Genomic DNA, 19331 nt, shown 5'->3' with positions numbered 1-19331 from the left:
CAAATATTCACTCATTTTGAATTTGATGCCTGCAACACATTCCAAAGAAGTTGGGACAGGGGCGTGTTTCCCACTGTGTTACATCACCTTTCCTTTTAACACTCAATAAGCGTTTGGGAACTGAGGACACTGATTGTTGAAGCTTTGTAAGGTGGAATTCTTTTCCATTCTTGCTTGATGTCCAGCTTCAGCTGCTCAACAGTCCGGGGGCTCCGCTGTCGTATTTTGAGCTTCATAATGCGCCACACATTTTCAATGGGAGACGGTCTGGACTGCAGGCAGGCCAGTCTAGTACCCGCACTCTTTTACTACGATGCCATGCTGTTGTAACACGTGCAGAATGTGGCTTGGCATCGTCTTGCTGAAATAAGCAGGACGTCCCTGAAAAAGACGCTGCTTGGATGGCAGCAGATGTTGCTCCAAAACCTGTATGTACCTTTCAGCATTAATGGTGCCTTCACAGATGTGCAGGTTACCCCTGCCATGGGCACTAACACCCCCCCACACCATCAGAGATGCTGGCTTTTGAACTTTCCGCTGAAAACAATCCACACAGTCCTTTTCCTCTTTGGCCCAGAGGACACAACGTCCATGATTTCCAAAAACAGTGTGAAATGTGGACGCGTCAGACCACAGGACACTTTTCCACTTTGCGTCAGTCCATCTCAGATGAGCTCCGGCCCAGAGAAGCCGGCGGCGTTTCTGGGTGGTGTTGATATGTGGCTTTCGCTTTGCATGGCAGAGTTTTAACTTGCACTTGTAGATGGAGCGACGAACTGAGTTCACTGACAGTGGTTTTCTGAAGTGTTCCTGAGCCCATGTGGGAATATCTGTTAGAGAATGATGTCGGTTTTTAACGCAGTGCTGCCTGAGGGATCGAAGGTCACGGGCATTCAATGTTGGTTTTCTGCCTTGCCGCTTACTTGCAGAGATTTCTCCAGATTCTCTGAATCTTTTGATGATATTATGGACTGTAGATGATGAAATCCCTAAATTCCTTGCAGTTGCACGTTGAGAAACGTTGCTCTTAAACTGTTGGACTATTTGCTCACACAGTTGTTCACTAAGTGGTGAACCTCGCCCCGTCCTTTCTTGTGAATGACTGAGCCTTTCAGGGATGCTCCCTTTATATCCAATCATGACACTCACCTGTTTCCAATGAGCCTGTTCACCTGTGGAATGTGCCAAACAGGTGTTTTTTGAGCATTCCTCAACTTTCCCAGTCTTTTGTTGCCCCTGTCGAACGTGTTGCAGGCATCAAATTCAAAATGAGTGAATATTTGCAAAAAACAATAAAGTTTATCCGTTTGAACATTAAATATCTTGTCTTTGTAGCGTATTCAACTGAATATAGGTTGAAAAGAATTTGCAAATCGTATTCTGTTTGTATTGTTTGTATCGTATTGGAATTGGGGCTGTACTTTTACTACTACAATTATTACTATTGAAAATATTAGCCAATTAATTAGCAGTTACTGCATTGATAGCTTACTGGATTCTGGCTTTTTAGGGGTTAATAAAGACATAATAATGTACATTTTAAAAGTATATGCAAAACCTTAAACGTTATTGGGTAATAAAGTACTAATAAGCAACCAATTAATTAGCAGCTCTTGGCTTTATAAGGTTTATAAAACGATTATAATAAAGTCTCCTACACTGAAGTTTTACTTAATCCATAGCTTTAATAAAGGGAGGGGAGGAGGTGGGTGGTGGTGTTGGTGGCAGTGCCCCTCTCACGACACGCTTGGACCCCCACGCGGTGCCCCTAAATTAGGCGAGAATCTCCTCAACTTCTGCGAGCACACGGAGACAAAGCGGCACAATAATGTACAAGCTAATTTTCCAGTCGGACGCGTTTCTGCGGCGGACCGAGTTTCCCTTTGGTGTGTTTATGTCTGAGAAGAGAAGCAGCAGAACTGAAGGGTCAGTGGAAACTCTCCATATAATCCTGCCCAGTTAGTCATAATTAGGATAACGCTGCTGAGAACGTGTTGCATATTGAGTGATTTATATACGAAGCTGTGTGTTTAATTAAATTTAATTAAAGCTAAGCTAACTGAGCTGAACATTCTCCCTGCTCTAACGTGTCTTCACCCTCTGAGCCAGTTTCTCCTGCTGAATGTTCTCCCTGCTCTAATGTCTCTTCACCCTCTGAGCCAGTTTCTCCTGCTGACCGTTCTCCCTGCTCTAACGTGTCTTCACCCTCTGAGCCAGTTTCTCCTGCTGACCGTTCTCCCTGCTCTAACGTGTCTTCACCCTCTGAGTCAGTTTCTCCTGCTGACCGTTCTCCCTGCTCTAACGTGTCTTCACCCTCTGAGCCAGTTACTCCTGCTGACTGTTCTCCCTGATGTAACGTGTCTTCACCCTCTGAGCCAGTTTCTCCTGCTGAATGTTCTCCCTGCTCTAATGTCTCTTCACCCTCTGAGCCAGTTACTCCTGCTGACTGTTCTCCCTGCTCTAACGTGTCTTCACCCTCTGAGCCAGTTTCTCCTGCTGAATGTTCTCCCTGCTCTAATGTCTCTTCACCCTCTGAGCCAGTTACTCCTGCTGACCGTTCTCCCTGCTCTAACGTGTCTTCACCCTCTGAGCCAGTTTCTCCTGCTGAATGTTCTCCCTGCTCTAATGTCTCTTCACCCTCTGAGTCAGTTTCTCCTGCTGACCGTTCTCCCTGCTCTAACGTGTCTTCACCCTCTGAGCCAGTTACTCCTGCTGACTGTTCTCCCTGATGTAACGTGTCTTCACCCTCTGAGCCAGTTCCTCTTGCTGACCGTTCTCCCTGCTCTAATGTCTCTTCACCCTCTGAGCCAGTTACTCCTGCTGACTGTTCTCCCTGATGTAACGTGTCTTCACCCTCTGAGCCAGTTTCTCCTGCTGAATGTTCTCCCTGCTCTAATGTCTCTTCACCCTCTGAGCCAGTTACTCCTGCTGACTGTTCTCCCTGATGTAACGTGTCTTCACCCTCTGAGCCAGTTTCTCCTGCTGAATGTTCTCCCTGCTCTAATGTCTCTTCACCCTCTGAGCCAGTTACTCCTGCTGACCGTTCTCCCTGCTCTAACGTGTCTTCACCCTCTGAGCCAGTTTCTCCTGCTGAATGTTCTCCCTGCTCTAATGTCTCTTCACCCTCTGAGCCAGTTTCTCCTGCTGACCGTTCTCCCTGCTCTAACGTGTCTTCACCCTCTGAGCCAGTTTCTCCTGCTGACCGTTCTCCCTGCTTCAATGTCTCTTCACCCTCTGAGCCAGTTACTCCTGCTGACCGTTCTCCCTGCTCTAACGTGTCTTCACCCTCTGAGCCAGTTTCTCCTGCTGACTGTTCTCCCTGCTGTAACGTGTCTTCACCCTCTGAGTCAGTTTCTCCTGCTGACCGTTCTCCCTGCTCTAACGTGTCTTCACCCTCTGAGCCAGTTTCTCCTGCTGAATGTTCTCCCTGCTCTAATGTCTCTTCACCCTCTGAGCCAGTTACTCCTGCTGACCGTTCTCCCTGCTCTAACGTGTCTTCACCCTCTGAGCCAGTTTCTCCTGCTGAATGTTCTCCCTGCTCTAATGTCTCTTCACCCTCTGAGCCAGTTCCTCTTGCTGACCGTTCTCCCTGCTCTAACGTGTCTTCACCCTCTGAGCCAGTTTCTCCTGCTGACCGTTCTCCCTGCTCTAACGTGTCTTCACCCTCTGAGCCAGTTTCTCCTGCTGACCGTTCTCCCTGCTCTAACGTGTCTTCACTTTCATTTTGAAAATAACTCCAGAGCAAAAATCAAGTGTCGAGCCGCCACTACGCAGGGACTGCTCAGTTAGCTTAACATCAATTTCCTTCGGGAAGTATCTATGGATTTCAAACTGAAATGGAACTTGAATAGGAAATTTCAGATTAGCTGTTTCACGCCCAGGTAGTACTGCATGTTGTGAGCAGTTTTTTGCAGTAAAGCTTGGGTCCTCTATGACAAACTAAGACATTTGAAAGTACTATTCAATCAAGGACAGCAAAGGCCTAAAACCTATGAGCATATGTTGATTTGTTGCAAGAAGACAGTTTATGTAAAATTGAATATGAAACAGAAAGTGTGAATAACATTGTAAAGCATAGCAAAAGCTTTGAAGGGTGATATTTGTTTATCTGTTTGTATAAGATGTGAGAAAATAACCTGTAAGAATTCTGTTGGCAAGAAAACATACAAACCATACAAACCATAGACAGCTGATGTAAAAGAAATTTAATATCAAACTGTAAAAATAAAATTGACAATTTTTAATTTTTGAAAAGACATTGAAAGCTAGAAAGCAATCGGCCCCTCTAATGTAACCACTCGCCCTAGACACCCTAGAACTGCAACAATGTACTTGTTCTTCATTACTTGCCACCTGTGGTAATTAACCTCACCCCGTTACACTGACTGCTGAATCACTATTGTTGTAGTGTTCCAGGTGGTTCTCAGGTAGCTGTCAGTCCAGCTTAAAATATTTAAATTGAGTCTAGACTCAACTTTTGAGTAGATCTCTGAGAGCTTTGTGCTTAGTAGCCCAGCAGGTTGCTGAAGGCAAAAAAGCCACATGAAATTGGAGAAGAGCACCTGCTCTCACCAAATAAATATGATGGTACATATGATGGTAATATGATGTTTATTATATAAATCATTGGATTATATATTGCAATATGTTTTGTACTGTATGGTTTGATAAAATAATTTACATCCACCATCAATGGTGGAAACATGCAAACTGTTATTAGATAAAAATCTGGATTGCCTGTGGAGACAAACAAAATGACAAGCACTGTTCTAGATGTGCAGGGGAACAGTTAACTCAGTCTCTGTACGCAGAGAAATTGGAACAAGTTCCAACAGCTACAAGTGCTTTGTTTGTTCCTACCTTTGTCTGCAGTGCCTTATTACTCTGGAAACTCTCTGACCTCCTAACAGGTACGATTACATGGCATATTCTCTGGTATGAACTTCTCCCTAGTCTCGCTCATCGTGACGCAATTCTATGGACAAGGTGAAAAAACAGATTGCCTCTCTCTCTCTGTCTCTCTCTCACCCCACTCCATGTCAGGTATGAAGGTATGAGCAACTGTGCTCTCCTGCATTTCTCTCAGAATGGAATCTGTGCTGAAATATCTGGACTGGACATCAGTGGGCTTGGCCCTGCTGGGTGGTCTGCTCTCTCTGCTTCTCATGGAGATCTTCAGGTGGAATTCCTCCAGGAGCCGAAGCCCCCCTGGACCCAAACCACTGCCCTTCGTCGGTAACATACCCCAGTTTTCAAAAGATCAAATGGGCTTCATCAGATCGGTGAGTTTCCTTGTATTTGAAGTGGCCTAATCATTTGCACACATCAGACTTTTTTTCTCTTTTTGAAACTCACATTTAAGCTTAAAAAAGGGCTGTTTTTGTATCTAGAATTCAGGCTGTGGAGTGCAAAGTTCACCATAGTTCATGTAACCAATTGCTGTTTTTCTTCCACTGTTTATCCTGATGTGCTCAACGTGGGTCCATAGACCTTTTACATGACATTTAGTAACTTCCACAAGGAGAAGTAGTGCAGCCTTTTCTCCATGTCACTGTGGCAGTGTCACACATCCCTCTGGCTCAGACACAACTGTCGGGACTCAGAGCACCCAGTCCTCCGCCCCAAAGTCCCGGACGATGTGGAAAAACGTTACTAATTAATTAATGTTAAGTTAAAGTTTTAATTCTAATTTAATCTGTTCTCTGGTGCAGAAAAAGTATTAAAGTATGTTCTAATGTAAAAAAAAAAGGGTAACGAATCAAAAAGATTGAAAAAGCATTCTTGCAAAAGGTCAAAGAGAGATGAAAAACCAAACTTCAGCCACAGGTTCCTTTTTTGAAGGAGAGAAAGAGGTCCCTTCTTCATTTATTAAGTTCCAAATGACAAGACAGCCTCCGGAAAGCCAAATGTAAAGACAATGCAAACACATTTCATCTCATACCCAAAGCTGAGCAATCTTATCACCCCTCCCTTGGAGGTTTCATCGCCCCTTCATTTTTAAAATGTCCCTGGACCCAGCTTGATTCCCAATATGTCTAATTTTCCTGAGAAGTCTGGTAACCCTTATTTCTCACCCAGCTCAAGATATGTCTTTTTAATTAATTTTGTCTGCCTTGTTTTATCAGGTCTTCCTGTCCTCCCTGTGTTTGTTGTTTGTAACACTTTATTAATTTGGCTCAAAGATCAGTTCTTACCAACCCTTATCAGCTAGTCTTTCTATTCCCAGCTAGCTTCTACTGTACAAGCAGTGTTTTCTCACTCTTTCTGACCTTCCAGGTGTTTTCCTACCACAAAGGCTTCTTTCATTACAAATCCCTGCTCTGTGTCTGGAGTGGAGGTCACTCCATTCCATATATGGAAATGTTAGGCCTGCTCTTCTGGTAAATCAGTCTGCCTGCCTCCGTTAAATGCTTATAGACCTGTCTATCTCAGTTTAGTGCTTTTAATTCTATTTTTAATCATTTCCAAGCTAATGATCGTTACAAAACTTTTATTAATTAGGGTTCAAGGACATTTTCCCCCGACACAACTACGAGAGCATGTGACTGAGGACTCCCCACACAGCTCCAATCAGTGCTCACAGTCACCTGAATGCTAATTTCTGTCACCTGTGCTTCTGGTCATATGATTCATTAGAGTTAGTACTTTTAGCTTAGAGTTTTTGGGAAGTACTGTTTCTTCTTTTGAGAGCTACTGAGCATTTTGTCTATTTGCCTGTCATCTGTTTAGGATCTTGCCTGGAAATCTTGATGTTCAGGACCATTGCTTAGTATTCTTCAGTTGCATAGAAATGTTACAGATCTCTCTTGCCAGTGGTGCTCTTGTGCTCTGATTCAGGATTTTAACAGTTCTTTTAGCTGAGGCTAGCCCTGTCTAGAGTGTGTAAAAGCTAATTCATGGCTACAGGAATACATTCATTGAGCCATATTCAACTCTGTAAGTCTCATATTTATGAGAAAAGTTAAGAGAATGTATCAGGTTTAAACAATGTTGTATTATGCAGATCCAAGCATCTGGATTCTACTGTAACACACTTGGTTCAACCGAGTTTCCACAGACAGCATCCTACAGCTACCGACATCGAACAAACACCTGCCCACTGGACCCCATGGACCCCATGCAGTACACCTCACTGCAGACATGTGAGATCTTGCAGTCTGTTACTCCTAAATACTTCCCACACAAATAGATTCTTGTCATCAAGTGAATATCGGAATATCTGCAATCTTGACTACCAGAGTGGTACCCGTTCTAAAGATGACCACTCAAGACAGCTCTGACAACAACAGCTATTCACATCTCTCCTTTCTTTCCATTCCCAAAGTCTTTAATGAGTTGTCTACAATCAGTAATTTTTATTTTTCACTCATTACTAGCTCTAGGATCCCAGCTGGTCTGTCTTCAAACTGGTGCACTTTATAGAATCTCTTCCTCTAGCAAAGGTGGATAAGGTCCACACAGGAAGTTTAGCTGGATTCTCAACAGTCCTGATTCTTTTTGGTCTTTGCAGCATTTGACACAGACAGTCATAAAATTCTCCAGCCTGTTCTCAAGAACATTGGAAACACCACCTTTGCAGATGGAATTTGAATGTGTATTACATGGAAAGAAGTTATTAGGTACCATTGAAGGGGTCCACATCCGCTACATGCCAAGTCTTCATATATGCTTCACAAGGCTTTGTGCTGGGTCCTCTTCTCTTTCGTTTACGCTTGCTGTTTCAGTGATGTAACATTCGGTCAATGGCATCTCTTACCACTGCTATGATGACTCAACTAATCCTTTCCACCTTCTGACAGTTAGATTTATAGTTGCTTCTAGGCATGTCTGTCTGACAACTAACCATGGATTGCAGTTCACCATCTGATGGTTAATTCCAGCAAGGAGCTGCTATGCATCCCTGGATCCTGTGGTCTTGCCATCTCCTTTGGGCTTTTATTGATCATTCCATCTGAAGATGCACAAAGACTTGGTGTAATTGTAGATGGCCAGTTGCTCATATTGCAAACCTGACTCCGTCATGCAGCTTTCTCCTCTAAAGTGCATTAAATGTTTCCATTCCAAAGCTGTAGGTAATGTGAACATTTTTCATCCCTTTAGTTGCCAAAATATGGTGAGATGTGCTCCATATTCCTGGGCAGGAAGCCAACAATCGTACTGAACAACATGCAGCTTGCAAAGGAAGCTTTTGTTCAGAATGGGACCGTGTTTTCTGGGAGGCCTCTTCCACCTTTACAAGCATGGCTCACCAAAGGCTATGGTTAGTACGGCATGACTCCTGTTGATATGCTTGTTTGATATACTTTTACTGCCACTCATATTTATGTATGTTTTTAAATTTTTTTTTAAATCCTTCTCCAGGTAAAGATACACCTTCCAATATATTTTCACACCCATTCCCAACGTCTCTTTCTTTATCTCCCTTCTCTCTGCTTTTCTCAGGTATTATCTTAGCCGATTATGGTCACTCTTGGAGGCAGCAGCGCCGCTTTGCTCTGCACAAGCTGCGTGACTTTGGTCTGGGAAAGAAAACGGTGGAGGAACGTGTGGCTGAGGAGGCACATTACCTCATCAAGGAGATGCTCAAACAAGAAGGTAGGCAATGAGTTACTGTCTATGCCTTCTTAATGCAGTTCTGTAGTCAAGGTATTCTTATTTGATGTACAGCTACAGTGGCAGGCAGCAGCACTAGAATTATTACATTGTGTTTTCTGTTCTGTTGAAATTAATATTTATTTAAATCAAGAATCAATAGTTTAAGAGTAAATTGCTGACTAATGTCAAGGTAATGTTTAATGAGCTCAATCTTGCCCATCAGACCACTACACAGTATTTCAGTAATACTAAATCTAATTATTATTTTAAAATTGCTGCTGATAGTAAGACCAGGGGCTTTTTTTTCATTTATGATATTTCACAAAAATTTCATCAGGTCGGCATTTTGGTTCTATGCATTTTCGCTAGTGAAACTCATTATTCTGCAATTCTTCTTGCAGGGAAGCCTTTTTATCCCATCCACCCAATTATGAATGCAGTTTCCAACATAATCTGCTCCATCATCTTTGGAGACCCCTTTGAGTACGACGACAAGCGCTTCGCTAAGCTGCTACAAATCCTGAATGAAAATATTCGGTTTGCTGGATCAACAGTGGCGCAGGTAATTACCAGGAGCTTTCCAAGTGAAGTCATTTGTTTTTACAGATCCATCCATCCATCCATCCATCCATCCATCCATCCATCCATCCATCCATTATCTTCCGCTTCTCTGGGGTTCGGGTCGTGGGGGCAGCATCCTAAGCAATGAGGCCCAGACCTCCCTTTCCCCAGCCACTTCCACTAGCTCTCCAAGGGGGATTCCGAGGCGCTCCCAGGCCAGCTGGGCGATATAGTCACGCCAGCGTGTCCTGGGTCTTCCCCGGGGTCTCCTCCCAGGTGGACTTGCCTGCGACACATCCCGAGGGAGGCGTCCAGGAGGCATCCTAACCAGATGCCCAAACCACCTCATCTGGCTCCTCACGACGTGAAGAAGAAGCGGCTCTACTCAGAGTACCTCCCGGATGACCGAACTTCTCACCATATCTCTAAGGGAGAGTCCAGACACTCTGCGGAGGAAACTCATTTCGGCCGCTTGTATTCGCGATCTTATTCTTTCGGTCAATACCCAAAGCTCATGACCATAGATGAGGGTGGGAATGTAGATCAACCAGTAAATTGAGAGCCTTGCCTTATGGCTCAGCTCTTTCTTTACCACAACAGACCAGTAAAGAGCCCGCATCACTACTGACCCAGCACCAATCCGCCTGTCAATCTCCCGCTCCGTTTTACCACCAGTCATGAACCCCCAAGATACTTAAACTCCTCCACTTGAGGCAAGAGCTTATCCCTGACCCAGAGAGGGCTCTCCGATCTGCAAACAGCAGTGATGTGACCTTGAGGTCACCAAACCGGACACCCTCCATCCCCTGACTTATGAATAGAATTGGTGACAAAGGGAAGCCCTGACGGAGTCCAACTCTCACTGGGAACGAGTCTGACTTACTGCTGGCCATGCGAACCAAACTGCTTTGTTTGCACAGGGTCTGAATGGCTCGTAGCAAAGAGCCATGCATCCTGTACTCCCAAAGGACCTCCCACAGAATACCCTGGGGAACACAGAGGAATGCCTTCTCCAAATCCTCAAAGCACATGTGGACTGGTTGCGCTAAATCCAATGAACCCTCCAGAATCCTGGAGAGGGTGAAGAGTTGGTCCAGTGTTCCATGACCAGGGCAGAACCCGCACTGCTCCTCCTGAATCTGAGGTTCGACTATAACCCAGACTCTCTTCTCCGGTACCCCTGCATAGACCTTACCAGGGAGGCAGAGAAGTGTGATTCCCCTGTAGTTGGAACACACCCTCCGGTCCCCTTTTTTAAAAAGAGGCACCACCACCCCAGTCTGCCAATCCAGTGGCACTGCCCCCGATGTCCACACAATGTTGAAAAGGCGTGTCAGCCAAGACAGCCCCACAACATCCAGAGCCTTGAGGAACTCATGGTGGATCTTATCCACTCCTGGAGCCTTGCCACCAAGGAGCTTCTTAACTACCTTAATGACTTCGGCCTCAGTAATGGACAAGCCTATTCCCGTGTCCCCAGACTCTGCCTCCTCACTGGAGAACGTGTTGGTGGGATTGAGAAGGTCCTCAAAGTATTCCTTCCACCGCCCAATGACGTCTTCAGTCGAAGTCAGCAGCACACCATCTCCACTATATACAGTGCTAGTGGCACACTGCTTTCCCCTTCTGTGTCGCCTGACAGTTTGCCAGAATCTTTTCGGAGCCGACTTAGTCTCTTTCCAAGGCCTTACCAAACTCCTCCCACACACGGGTTTTTGCCTTGGCGACGACTGAATTCGCAGATCGCTTGGCCTGTTGATACCTGCCAGCTGCCTCTGGTGTCCCACAGGCCAACCATGCCCGGTAGGACTCCTTCAGCTTGACGGCATCTCTCACTTGGGGTGTTCACCACCGGGTTCGAGGATTACCGCCCCGCACCAACTACTTTACAGCCACAGCTACAGTTAGCCGCTTCAACAATGGAGGAGCGGAACATGGCCCATTCTGAGTCCATGTCCCTCATGTCCCCCGAAGTCTGGTCAAAGTTCTGACGGAGGTGTGAGTTGAAGATCAATCTGACAGGTTCTTCTGCCACTATACATTTGGGCTTGCCTGGTCTGACCGGCATCTTCCCCTACCACATGATCCAACTCACCACCAGGTGGTGATCAGTTGACAGCTCAGCTCCTCTCTTTACCCGAGTGTACAAAACACATGGCCGCAAGTCCCATGACACGACTACAAAGTCAATCATTGAACTGCGGCCTGGTGCCATGTGCACTTATGGACATCCTTGTGTTCAAACATGGTGTTCGTGATGGACAAACTGTGGTTTGCACAGAAGTCCAAAAACTGAACACCGCTTGGGTTCAGATCAGAGAGGCCATTCCTCCCAATCACACCCCTACAGGTCTCACTGTCATTGCCCACGTGAGTGTTGAAGTCCCCCAGTAGGACAATAGTGTCCAGGAGGAGCACTTTCAAGCACCCTTCCCAAGGACTCTAGGAAGGCTGGGTATTCTGAACTGCTGTTCGGTGCATAAGCACAGACAGCAGTCAGGACCAGTTCCCCAACCCGAAGGCGTAGGGAAGCTACCCTCTCGTCCACCGGAGAAAACCCCAACATACAGGCACCTAGTCGAGGGGCTATGAGAAAGCCCACAACTGCCCGCCGCCTCTCACCATGGGCAACTCCAGAAAGAATAAAGTCCAGCCCCTCTCTAGGAGATTGGACCCAGAGCCCAAGCTGTGTGTTGAGGTGAGCCCGACTATATCTAGCCGGTATCTCTCAACCTCGCGCACCAACTCAGGCTCCTTCCCCGCCAGTGAGGTAACGTTCCAAGTTCCAAAAGCCAGTTTCAGCAACCGAGGATCAGAACGCCAAGGCCCACGCCTTCGGACACTGCCCGATCCACAAAGCACCGAACCCCTACTACTGCCCCTCCCATTGGTAGTGGATCGATGGGAGAGGTGACTCATGTAACTCCTTCGGGCTGGGTCCGGCCGTGCACCATGAGTAAATGCCCGGCCACCAGATGCTCGCTGGCGAGCCCCTCCCCCAGGCCTGGCTCCAGGGTGGGGCCCCGGTAACCCTGTTCCGGGCAGGGTACACAAGTCCTGTTTTTGTGGTTTTTACAGAGCATGTAGAAAAACCACCAGAGCACAAAACAATATAATAATAATTTATCTTCTAAATTAACTCCAGGTCTTTTTCCTCATATATACCTACAATTACATAACACAAAGACAAACAAATCCTATCTTGATTTACTTGAAGTGCTTAAACTGAAACGATGAAATGTATCATCAATTGTTCCTTTTTTCTGCAGATCTTTCACTTGGTCCCAATTATAAAATATTTTCCTGGGCCACATCAGAAGATACGGCATAATTTCGAAGCCTTGAAAAATTTTGTCTTTGAAATTGTGGAGGAGCACAAGAAGACTCTGGATCCAGACAACCCCCGTGACTTCACTGACGCTTACCTGATCCAGATGACCAAGGTGAGATACTCTTTCTTTTGAGCGCAGTGTAGAGAATAGTGAAAGACCCCAGCTGCACTTTACAGTAACTCATCCAGTAGGCCTGGTTATCTGTGCACTCAGAAGACTAGTGTGGAGTATTTTCTACATGCATTATTTTAAGGTTGACAACGTGGGGACAGTGGAATTGAAGTTCTCAACTGTAAATTATACAGAATCAATCATCTGAGCCACCTTCAGTATCCTTTGGTAGCTCTGAGTAACATCATTCAATCTTATCTTCTGTTGAGCAGGAAGAGTCAAAGGAGGACACCACATTCCATCTAGAGAACATGATGAATTCAGTCTTTGACCTGTTCATAGCTGGGACCGAAACTACAGCAACCACCCTCAGATGGGGCCTCATTTACATGATGGACCACCCTGATGTGCAAGGTACTGTTGTTGTTGACCATTGACCTGATCTCATGTGTACATAAGGTTTGGTGTAAGGAATGTTATTCCTTTTGTTACTTCATATTTTTTAATTGATATTTTTGTTGTATTAATTGGTTAATGACCCAATTAGAAGACTATGTCTTGTATGTCCTGTAACATTTTTTTTTGTCCTTTCCACACTTGTGTCTTGTGACCACGTCAGAGCGCTGTCATGAGGAGATCATTCGGGTACTGGGTTTTGACCGCTCTCCCTGCATGGATGACCGCCCACAGCTCCCGTACACTTACGCAACTGTTCATGAGATCCAGCGCTATGCTAGCATCACTCCTCTTGGCGTGATTCACCAAACCACTGAACCAGCACTGCTACGAGGATACCACCTGCCCAAGGTGATGAAGGGACAGAGGCATTGTGGACTGAACACATGACAGGCTGAATGGATTGAAGAATCCAATAGACATTTTAATGTATGACAGGCTAAATGTATGGATCTGTTAATGGATGGGAGACTGATTCAATGGAAGTATGAATGGATGCTTAACCACACAAACAGGGTTATGTGAACAGGCTCTACCAAGAAAAAAGAAACAAAGTAAATTAAATTATAAAATACTAACATTTTTTCATGAAAACACGATGAAGCTTTCAAATGCAAAACAGAGAAATTAATACCAATTCAATGGTCATGAGTCTTCACATTATCGGGTCCAGTCTTATTAAAATGTTATTGCACATCTTTTACATTTTTTTTTGCCGTCGTGCATATTTCAGAGTTTGCCATTTATATCAGTCTCTTTTCTCAAAGAAAACTTTGAGTGCAGCTCTACTTTTCAAGACATTTAATTGACATTAATATATGTGTTAATTATTTGTTTCTCTTTCCCATGGCAGGGATCTACAATCATGGTCAACATAAAGGCCATCATGACTGATAAACAGCACTGGAAGTATCCAGACACGTTCAACCCAGAGAACTTTCTGAATGAAAAAAGACAGTTCTGCAGAAATGATGCCTTTCTGCCGTTCTCTTTGGGTGAGTCTGCTGCTGGTGTTTACCTGAGGGTTTGTGTACAATAGTGGTAGCAAAACAATTAGGATTTGTATGAGCATCAGCACTGGGTAGGGAGAGCTAGACTAGAACTTGTTTTCAGTCAGGGAGCTGTATGAAACTTCTGTCTCCTGGTTAAGAGGAAAGATGGAATGAATTTTTAGGAGTTGTTTATGGTGCAGTGCTGTATAGGCAGTGGGAGATGCTGCCAAGGACCCCTGCAGCAGACACTGGCTCTTGGCATGTGAAATGTAACCTCACTGGAGGAGGAGGAGGAGGAGCTGGAGCTTGTGCAGGCAGTTGAGATGTACCAACTCGATATAGTGAGGCTCATCTACACCTACGCTGTAAGCTTTGGAACCAAACTCCTTGATAGGGGTTTGTGCCTCTTCTCCTCAGGAGTTTCACAGGGTGAGACGCGTGGTGTGGATGTGAGGATACTCACAAGTCCCTGGTTGTCTGCCATGCCATTGGAGTTTGTCCTAGTGGATTATTAATTTTATTTAAGTTTTCACTTAAAATCGCAGAGAAGAAAACTCAGACTTTTGGTGGTTTTGCACTAAATGTTATTGGAATTCTGTGCTAGTCATGGAGCGTCCATAATGAATACCAAGTTCAAACATAAGGACATTCATAAATGTACTTGATATCAGAGCTCCTTGGGTAAAAGATCAATGATTGGCTATCATTATTTCATTGGACAATATCTTCTGGACACGGAGAAGAGAGGTGCTGAGCTGTCATCCAATCACCATCTGGTGGTGAGCTAGATCAGGAAGCAGGGAAGGCTGGGGGCCAGACCTGGTAGGCCCAAGTGAATAATGAGGGTGTGCTGGGAATGCCTGGTAAAGGCCTCTGTTCAGAAGTATTTTAATTCCCAACTCCTAGAGAAGTTTTCTCATGTTTCAGAGGAGATAGTGGACATGGAGTCTAAATGGACTCCTCTGTAAACTTCTATTATGGAAGCCGATGCCTCTCAGGGCAGCAACTCAAAAATCCCCTGGTGGACACCAGTGGTGAGGGAGACCCTCAAGCTGAAGAAGGTCTTTAGGGACTGGATGGCCCAGAGGACTCCCAACTCAGCAGATAGGTACCAACAGTCAAGAAAGGCGGTGGGGGCAGTTGAAGCAAAGTCCAGAACATGAGAGATGTTTGGCGAGGCCATTGAAAAAACTTTGGGTTGGCTACAAACAGGTTATGTACAACTGTCGACTCAGGAGTGGTCAGTGTGGCTTTACTCAAGCTGGACTCATTGGGGTGAAGAAACTTTCACTTCAAATGAGAATATTGTCAGTTGGTGGACAAAGCACTTTAAGGAACTCTCAAACCTGACAGACATGCCTCAGCCGTAGGACTCAGGGCTAGAGTGTCCTGGGGTTTCAGACTGTATTTCTATAGTGGAGGTCACTGAGGTAGTTGGCAAGCTCCTCAGTGGCAAGGCACCAGGGGTAGATGATATACACCCAGAAATACTTAAGGCTCTGAATGTTGTGGGTCTGTCATAGCTGACATGCCTCTGCAATATTACATGAACCTCAGAAACAGTACCTTTTGGATTGGCAGATGGGGCTGGTGGTCCCTATTTTTTTTTTATGAAAGGCCAGAGTGTGTACTAATTACAGGTGTGTCATACTTAACTGCCTCCCTGGGAAAGTTTATGTCAAAGCACTGGAAAGGAGACTCCGACCAATAGTCAAGCCTTGGATTCAGTAGGAACAATACGTATTCTGTCCTGGGACCTGGAACAATGGACCACCTTGTTACCCTCACGCAGATTATTGAGGGTGTATGGGAGCTTGCCAACCCAGTTTACATGTGTCTTGTAGACTTGAAAGCTTATGACTGTGATCCTTGAGATATCCTATTGGAGGTCCTCCAGGAGTATGGGCTGTCGGGGCCACTACTCTGGGCCATTCAGTCTCTGTGCTTCCAGAATTAGAGTTGTCTCCATATATTCTATTTATTGTTCAGTGTGAGTTTTGGACTCCACCAAGGTGCTTTGTCTCCTCTCCTGTTCATGATATTTGTGGACAGGGTGTCACAGTGTAGCTAAGGTCAGGAGGGCATTATGTGTGGAAGCTGGAGGGTGGTGTGTCTGCTGTTTGGGGAAGATGTCTTTTTGGATCCATCACATGGATGCCTCCAGCGTGACCAAGCTTCTCACTCAATCTAGTAGTGTAGCCTGCCACGCTATGAAGAAAGCTCATTTCTGCTGCTTGTATCTGAGATTTTATTCTTTCATTCTTTTGGTCACTACCCAAAGCTCATGACAATAGGTGAGAGTTGGGATATAGACCGAATAGTAAACAGAGAGCTTTGCTTTATGGCTCAGTTCCCTCTTCACCACCACAGTCCGCTACAACAACCACATTACTGTGGTTGTTGTAGCCTGTGACTGATTTTATGATCCTCCAAGAGTTCTAGCCTGGAAAGGATGGCATGCCCACTCCAGGTAGGGGGAGACCTTCCACAGATGGAGGAGTTTGAGCATCTCCAGATCTTGTTCATGAGTGAGATTAGCTTCAGGCTGGGTCAGGTGACAGCAGCAACGTGGTTGCTGTAGTGGACTGTGGTGGTGAAGAGGGAGCTGAGCCATAAAGAGAAGCTCTCTGTTTACTGTGTGGTCTGTATTTTCTCTGTAGATTTGCAATGAAAATGTCTTTGCTCACTTCTGAGATGATCTGATTTGCAACTGATGCCAATGTCAATTTAGTGAACTGTTTATTGATGAAAATAAAGTCACCAAGCACAGTTATATCACCTGCAAGCACATCAGAATGTAAGGTGGAATGGTATGTTGATGTTTGAATTGCTTTTTTTCTTGTAGAATTATTACATTGCAAAGAGTTTGGTATGTTGACATAATTTAGTCCCATTTGTTCCCATTCAGGTTAAAACTTATTTTGTAATGTTTATTAGGACTAAGTCTTCATGCAGTCTGTCTGGAATTCTTCTCTAGATTTTCTTTACACAAAAAATCTGCCATCCATGTGATTTTGTGCTAAAACTTATTTTCCTCTGAAACGAATGTCATTCAGTTTTTAAAGAAACCTAGAAAAAAATTACATTTAACCAATGGTTTCAGTGTCCAAATATTTTTAGTGACCAGGGTATATGTAAGCCCACAGTAATTGGCCCAAAACATCATTGATCCACCATTGGTCTGCTGATTCTGTTAATTAACCAATCCAGAATTGAAAAGATGTTTAAGTGTTTATGCATGTCCTGCAGGTCCGAGGGTGTGTCTGGGTGAGTCTCTGGCAATGACGGAGCTCTTCATCATCTTCACCTCTCTGCTCCAGCGCTTAAAGTTCTCATGGCCTGCTGGAGCTCCACGTCCAAACATGGATGGTGTTGTGGGCTTGGTTCGTTCTCCATTCCCCTTCAATACAATCTGCCACAGCAGAGAGACCACCCACTGAATCAAGTTTGCCCTTTACATGTGAATGGACATCACCCCCCCAGGAGAAGTTCCTCTTCTTTAACACATCTGATCAGTCTCAACAAGAACACATGATCAAGCTCTTTCTTTCTATTAGGACCAATCAGAGGGAAATGTCCAATACGTGATATTCCACCAAAACTTCTACAGTTTAAAAATAATGATGAGAAATAAAGGCCAATTCTATTATATTATATTATATTGCAGCACAAATGTCTGAATTTAATCCAGCTGCAAACCTCCCCAAACTTTTAACTAAATATGTGAATTACCAAGAATCGAGTTTTGTAGATAAGATAAGGTTTTGTCATTCACATCACATGTGGTACATGGGGTGGAACGAAATAGTGTACTCAAGGTCCCAGAAGCTGACTCCCAAAAGTAACAATAAACAATAAATAGTAAGGTGCAAAGCAGCAGCATGAAACACAGCAGCATGAGTACAAGGTAGAAGGTGTACATCTTAATACTGGTAATGTATGAAGTGACGTGTAGGGGTGATGTAGTGGAGGTACTGATTCAGTACAGCAGCACACATAAATAAGTGGACATGAAGTGCCATTGCAGTGATGTGTAATTGGAATTTAAGAGTCTTACGGCTTCAGGGAAGAAGCTGTTCCTCAGTCTGGTTGTTTTACTCTTGATGCTCTGCAGCCTCCTACCTGAGGGAAGCGGGACAAAAAGTGTGTGTGCTGGATGAGTGGGGTCCTTCATGATGCCAGTGACCCTTTTCCTGCATCTGGAGGTGTAAATGGTGGTGGGAAGGCTGACTCTAACAGTCCTCTGTGCAGCCTTCACCACCCTCTGCAGAGCTTTCCTCTCTGCCGCAGAGCAGCTTCCGTGCCACACTGTGATGCCGGAGCACAGAACTCTCTCCACCACACATCTGTAAAATGAGGTGAGGACTGAGCTCCTCCTAAGTCCAGCACTCCTCAACCATCTGAGGAAGTAGATGAGGAAGGCTGATGTGCCTTCCTGATCAGGCTGGAACTTTTATTACTCCAGGTAAGATTGTGACTTAGGTGTACACCCAAGACTGCACCAATACAGAATTGCCACCATTCAGTGAGGTTCATTTCAAAGTCTGGAGATATCAAGAACGAGGTTGTTATGAGAATCTATAACAAAGTTAGCCTTTTTTGGCTGACCTTTTCATTTTGTTGACCATTCAGATATGGAGCCACAACACCCCCAATTGGTGAGAATGAGGCACACCACACCACCACCATGTGCTTATAAAAGAATCCAAGGGACTTGGGCATGTGTGCTTGAGTATGAAAGTTTATATAATCTGTAATCTATACTACTTGTTTTTTAATATTGTTCCATGTATAACCTAAATAGTACCATTATCTCTTTCTACTAGTAAGTGCTAGAAATACGTAATGGCTGACTTTGATAACCGATAGAAACTACCATTTAATTGCAATGAGTTGGACCAATGATCAATATATATCCTGAATATGGCTTGCTTCTCTCTATTTCCTTTGTTCCTTTACTTTCATTATCAATATTATTCCTTCATGCATGTGGTCATATTCAGATATTATAGGAAAAACATTACCTGTGCTCTTTAACATTGTGTATCAGGTACCAAGGATTAAACTCTCTTATAAACATACCCGAGTATTCCTTGATTTTGAAAGTTAAATCAATTTGATGATATAAGATTGTTCCTTTTTTCTATCTTTAAAACTAACTGAAAGAAACCAGTGATTCTGGGGAAGGCGTTCCTAAAATTATGCACACACAATCAGAATTGAAAACAATGAATAGCTAATTAAGCATTAGGTTAGGAAAACCTATCAGCACTCTGACTCCACC

General features: G+C 44.5%; 1 protein-coding gene across 2 annotated transcripts; it reads left to right on the top strand.

The window, feature by feature from the left end:
- Positions 1-1854: 1854 nt before the first annotated feature.
- Positions 1855-17706, top strand: LOC108440013 (cytochrome P450 2H1-like). 2 transcript variants are annotated; one of them, XM_017718706.2, is made up of 10 exons: positions 1855-1926; positions 5044-5282; positions 8101-8260; positions 8443-8595; positions 8997-9157; positions 12426-12599; positions 12872-13013; positions 13219-13406; positions 13909-14050; positions 17297-17706. In XM_017718706.2, the coding sequence occupies exons 2-10, from the start codon at positions 5088-5090 to the stop codon at positions 17485-17487; spliced, it is 1506 nt and encodes a 501-aa protein (XP_017574195.2). In that variant the 5' UTR covers positions 1855-1926; positions 5044-5087; the 3' UTR covers positions 17488-17706. The 2 variants fall into 2 exon arrangements, with proteins under 2 accessions (XP_017574195.2, XP_037397509.1); XM_037541612.1 differs by having other exon boundaries at positions 1880-1926; positions 5087-5282.
- The last annotated feature ends 1625 nt before the right edge of the window (positions 17707-19331 follow it).

This window comes from Pygocentrus nattereri, chromosome 9, assembly GCF_015220715.1.
Source record: "Pygocentrus nattereri isolate fPygNat1 chromosome 9, fPygNat1.pri, whole genome shotgun sequence".
Classification (NCBI taxonomy): Eukaryota; Metazoa; Chordata; class Actinopteri; order Characiformes; family Serrasalmidae; genus Pygocentrus; species Pygocentrus nattereri.
Note: the sequence above shows the minus strand (reverse complement) of the source record. Positions and strands in the feature narration are given on the sequence as shown.

What these genes read in the sequence shown, in the direction of transcription:
- LOC108440013 (XM_037541612.1), top strand. Translation starts at nt 1,895, where the DNA reads ATGTCTGAGAAGAGAAGCAGCAGAACTGAAGG. An exon ending in GGAGATGCTCAAACAAGAAG is followed by an intron (nt 8,596 to 8,996) that starts GTAGGCAATGAG and finishes TTCTTCTTGCAG; the next exon opens with GGAAGCCTTTTTATCCCATC. An exon ending in CTTTCTGCCGTTCTCTTTGG is followed by an intron (nt 14,051 to 17,296) that starts GTGAGTCTGCTG and finishes CATGTCCTGCAG; the next exon opens with GTCCGAGGGTGTGTCTGGGT.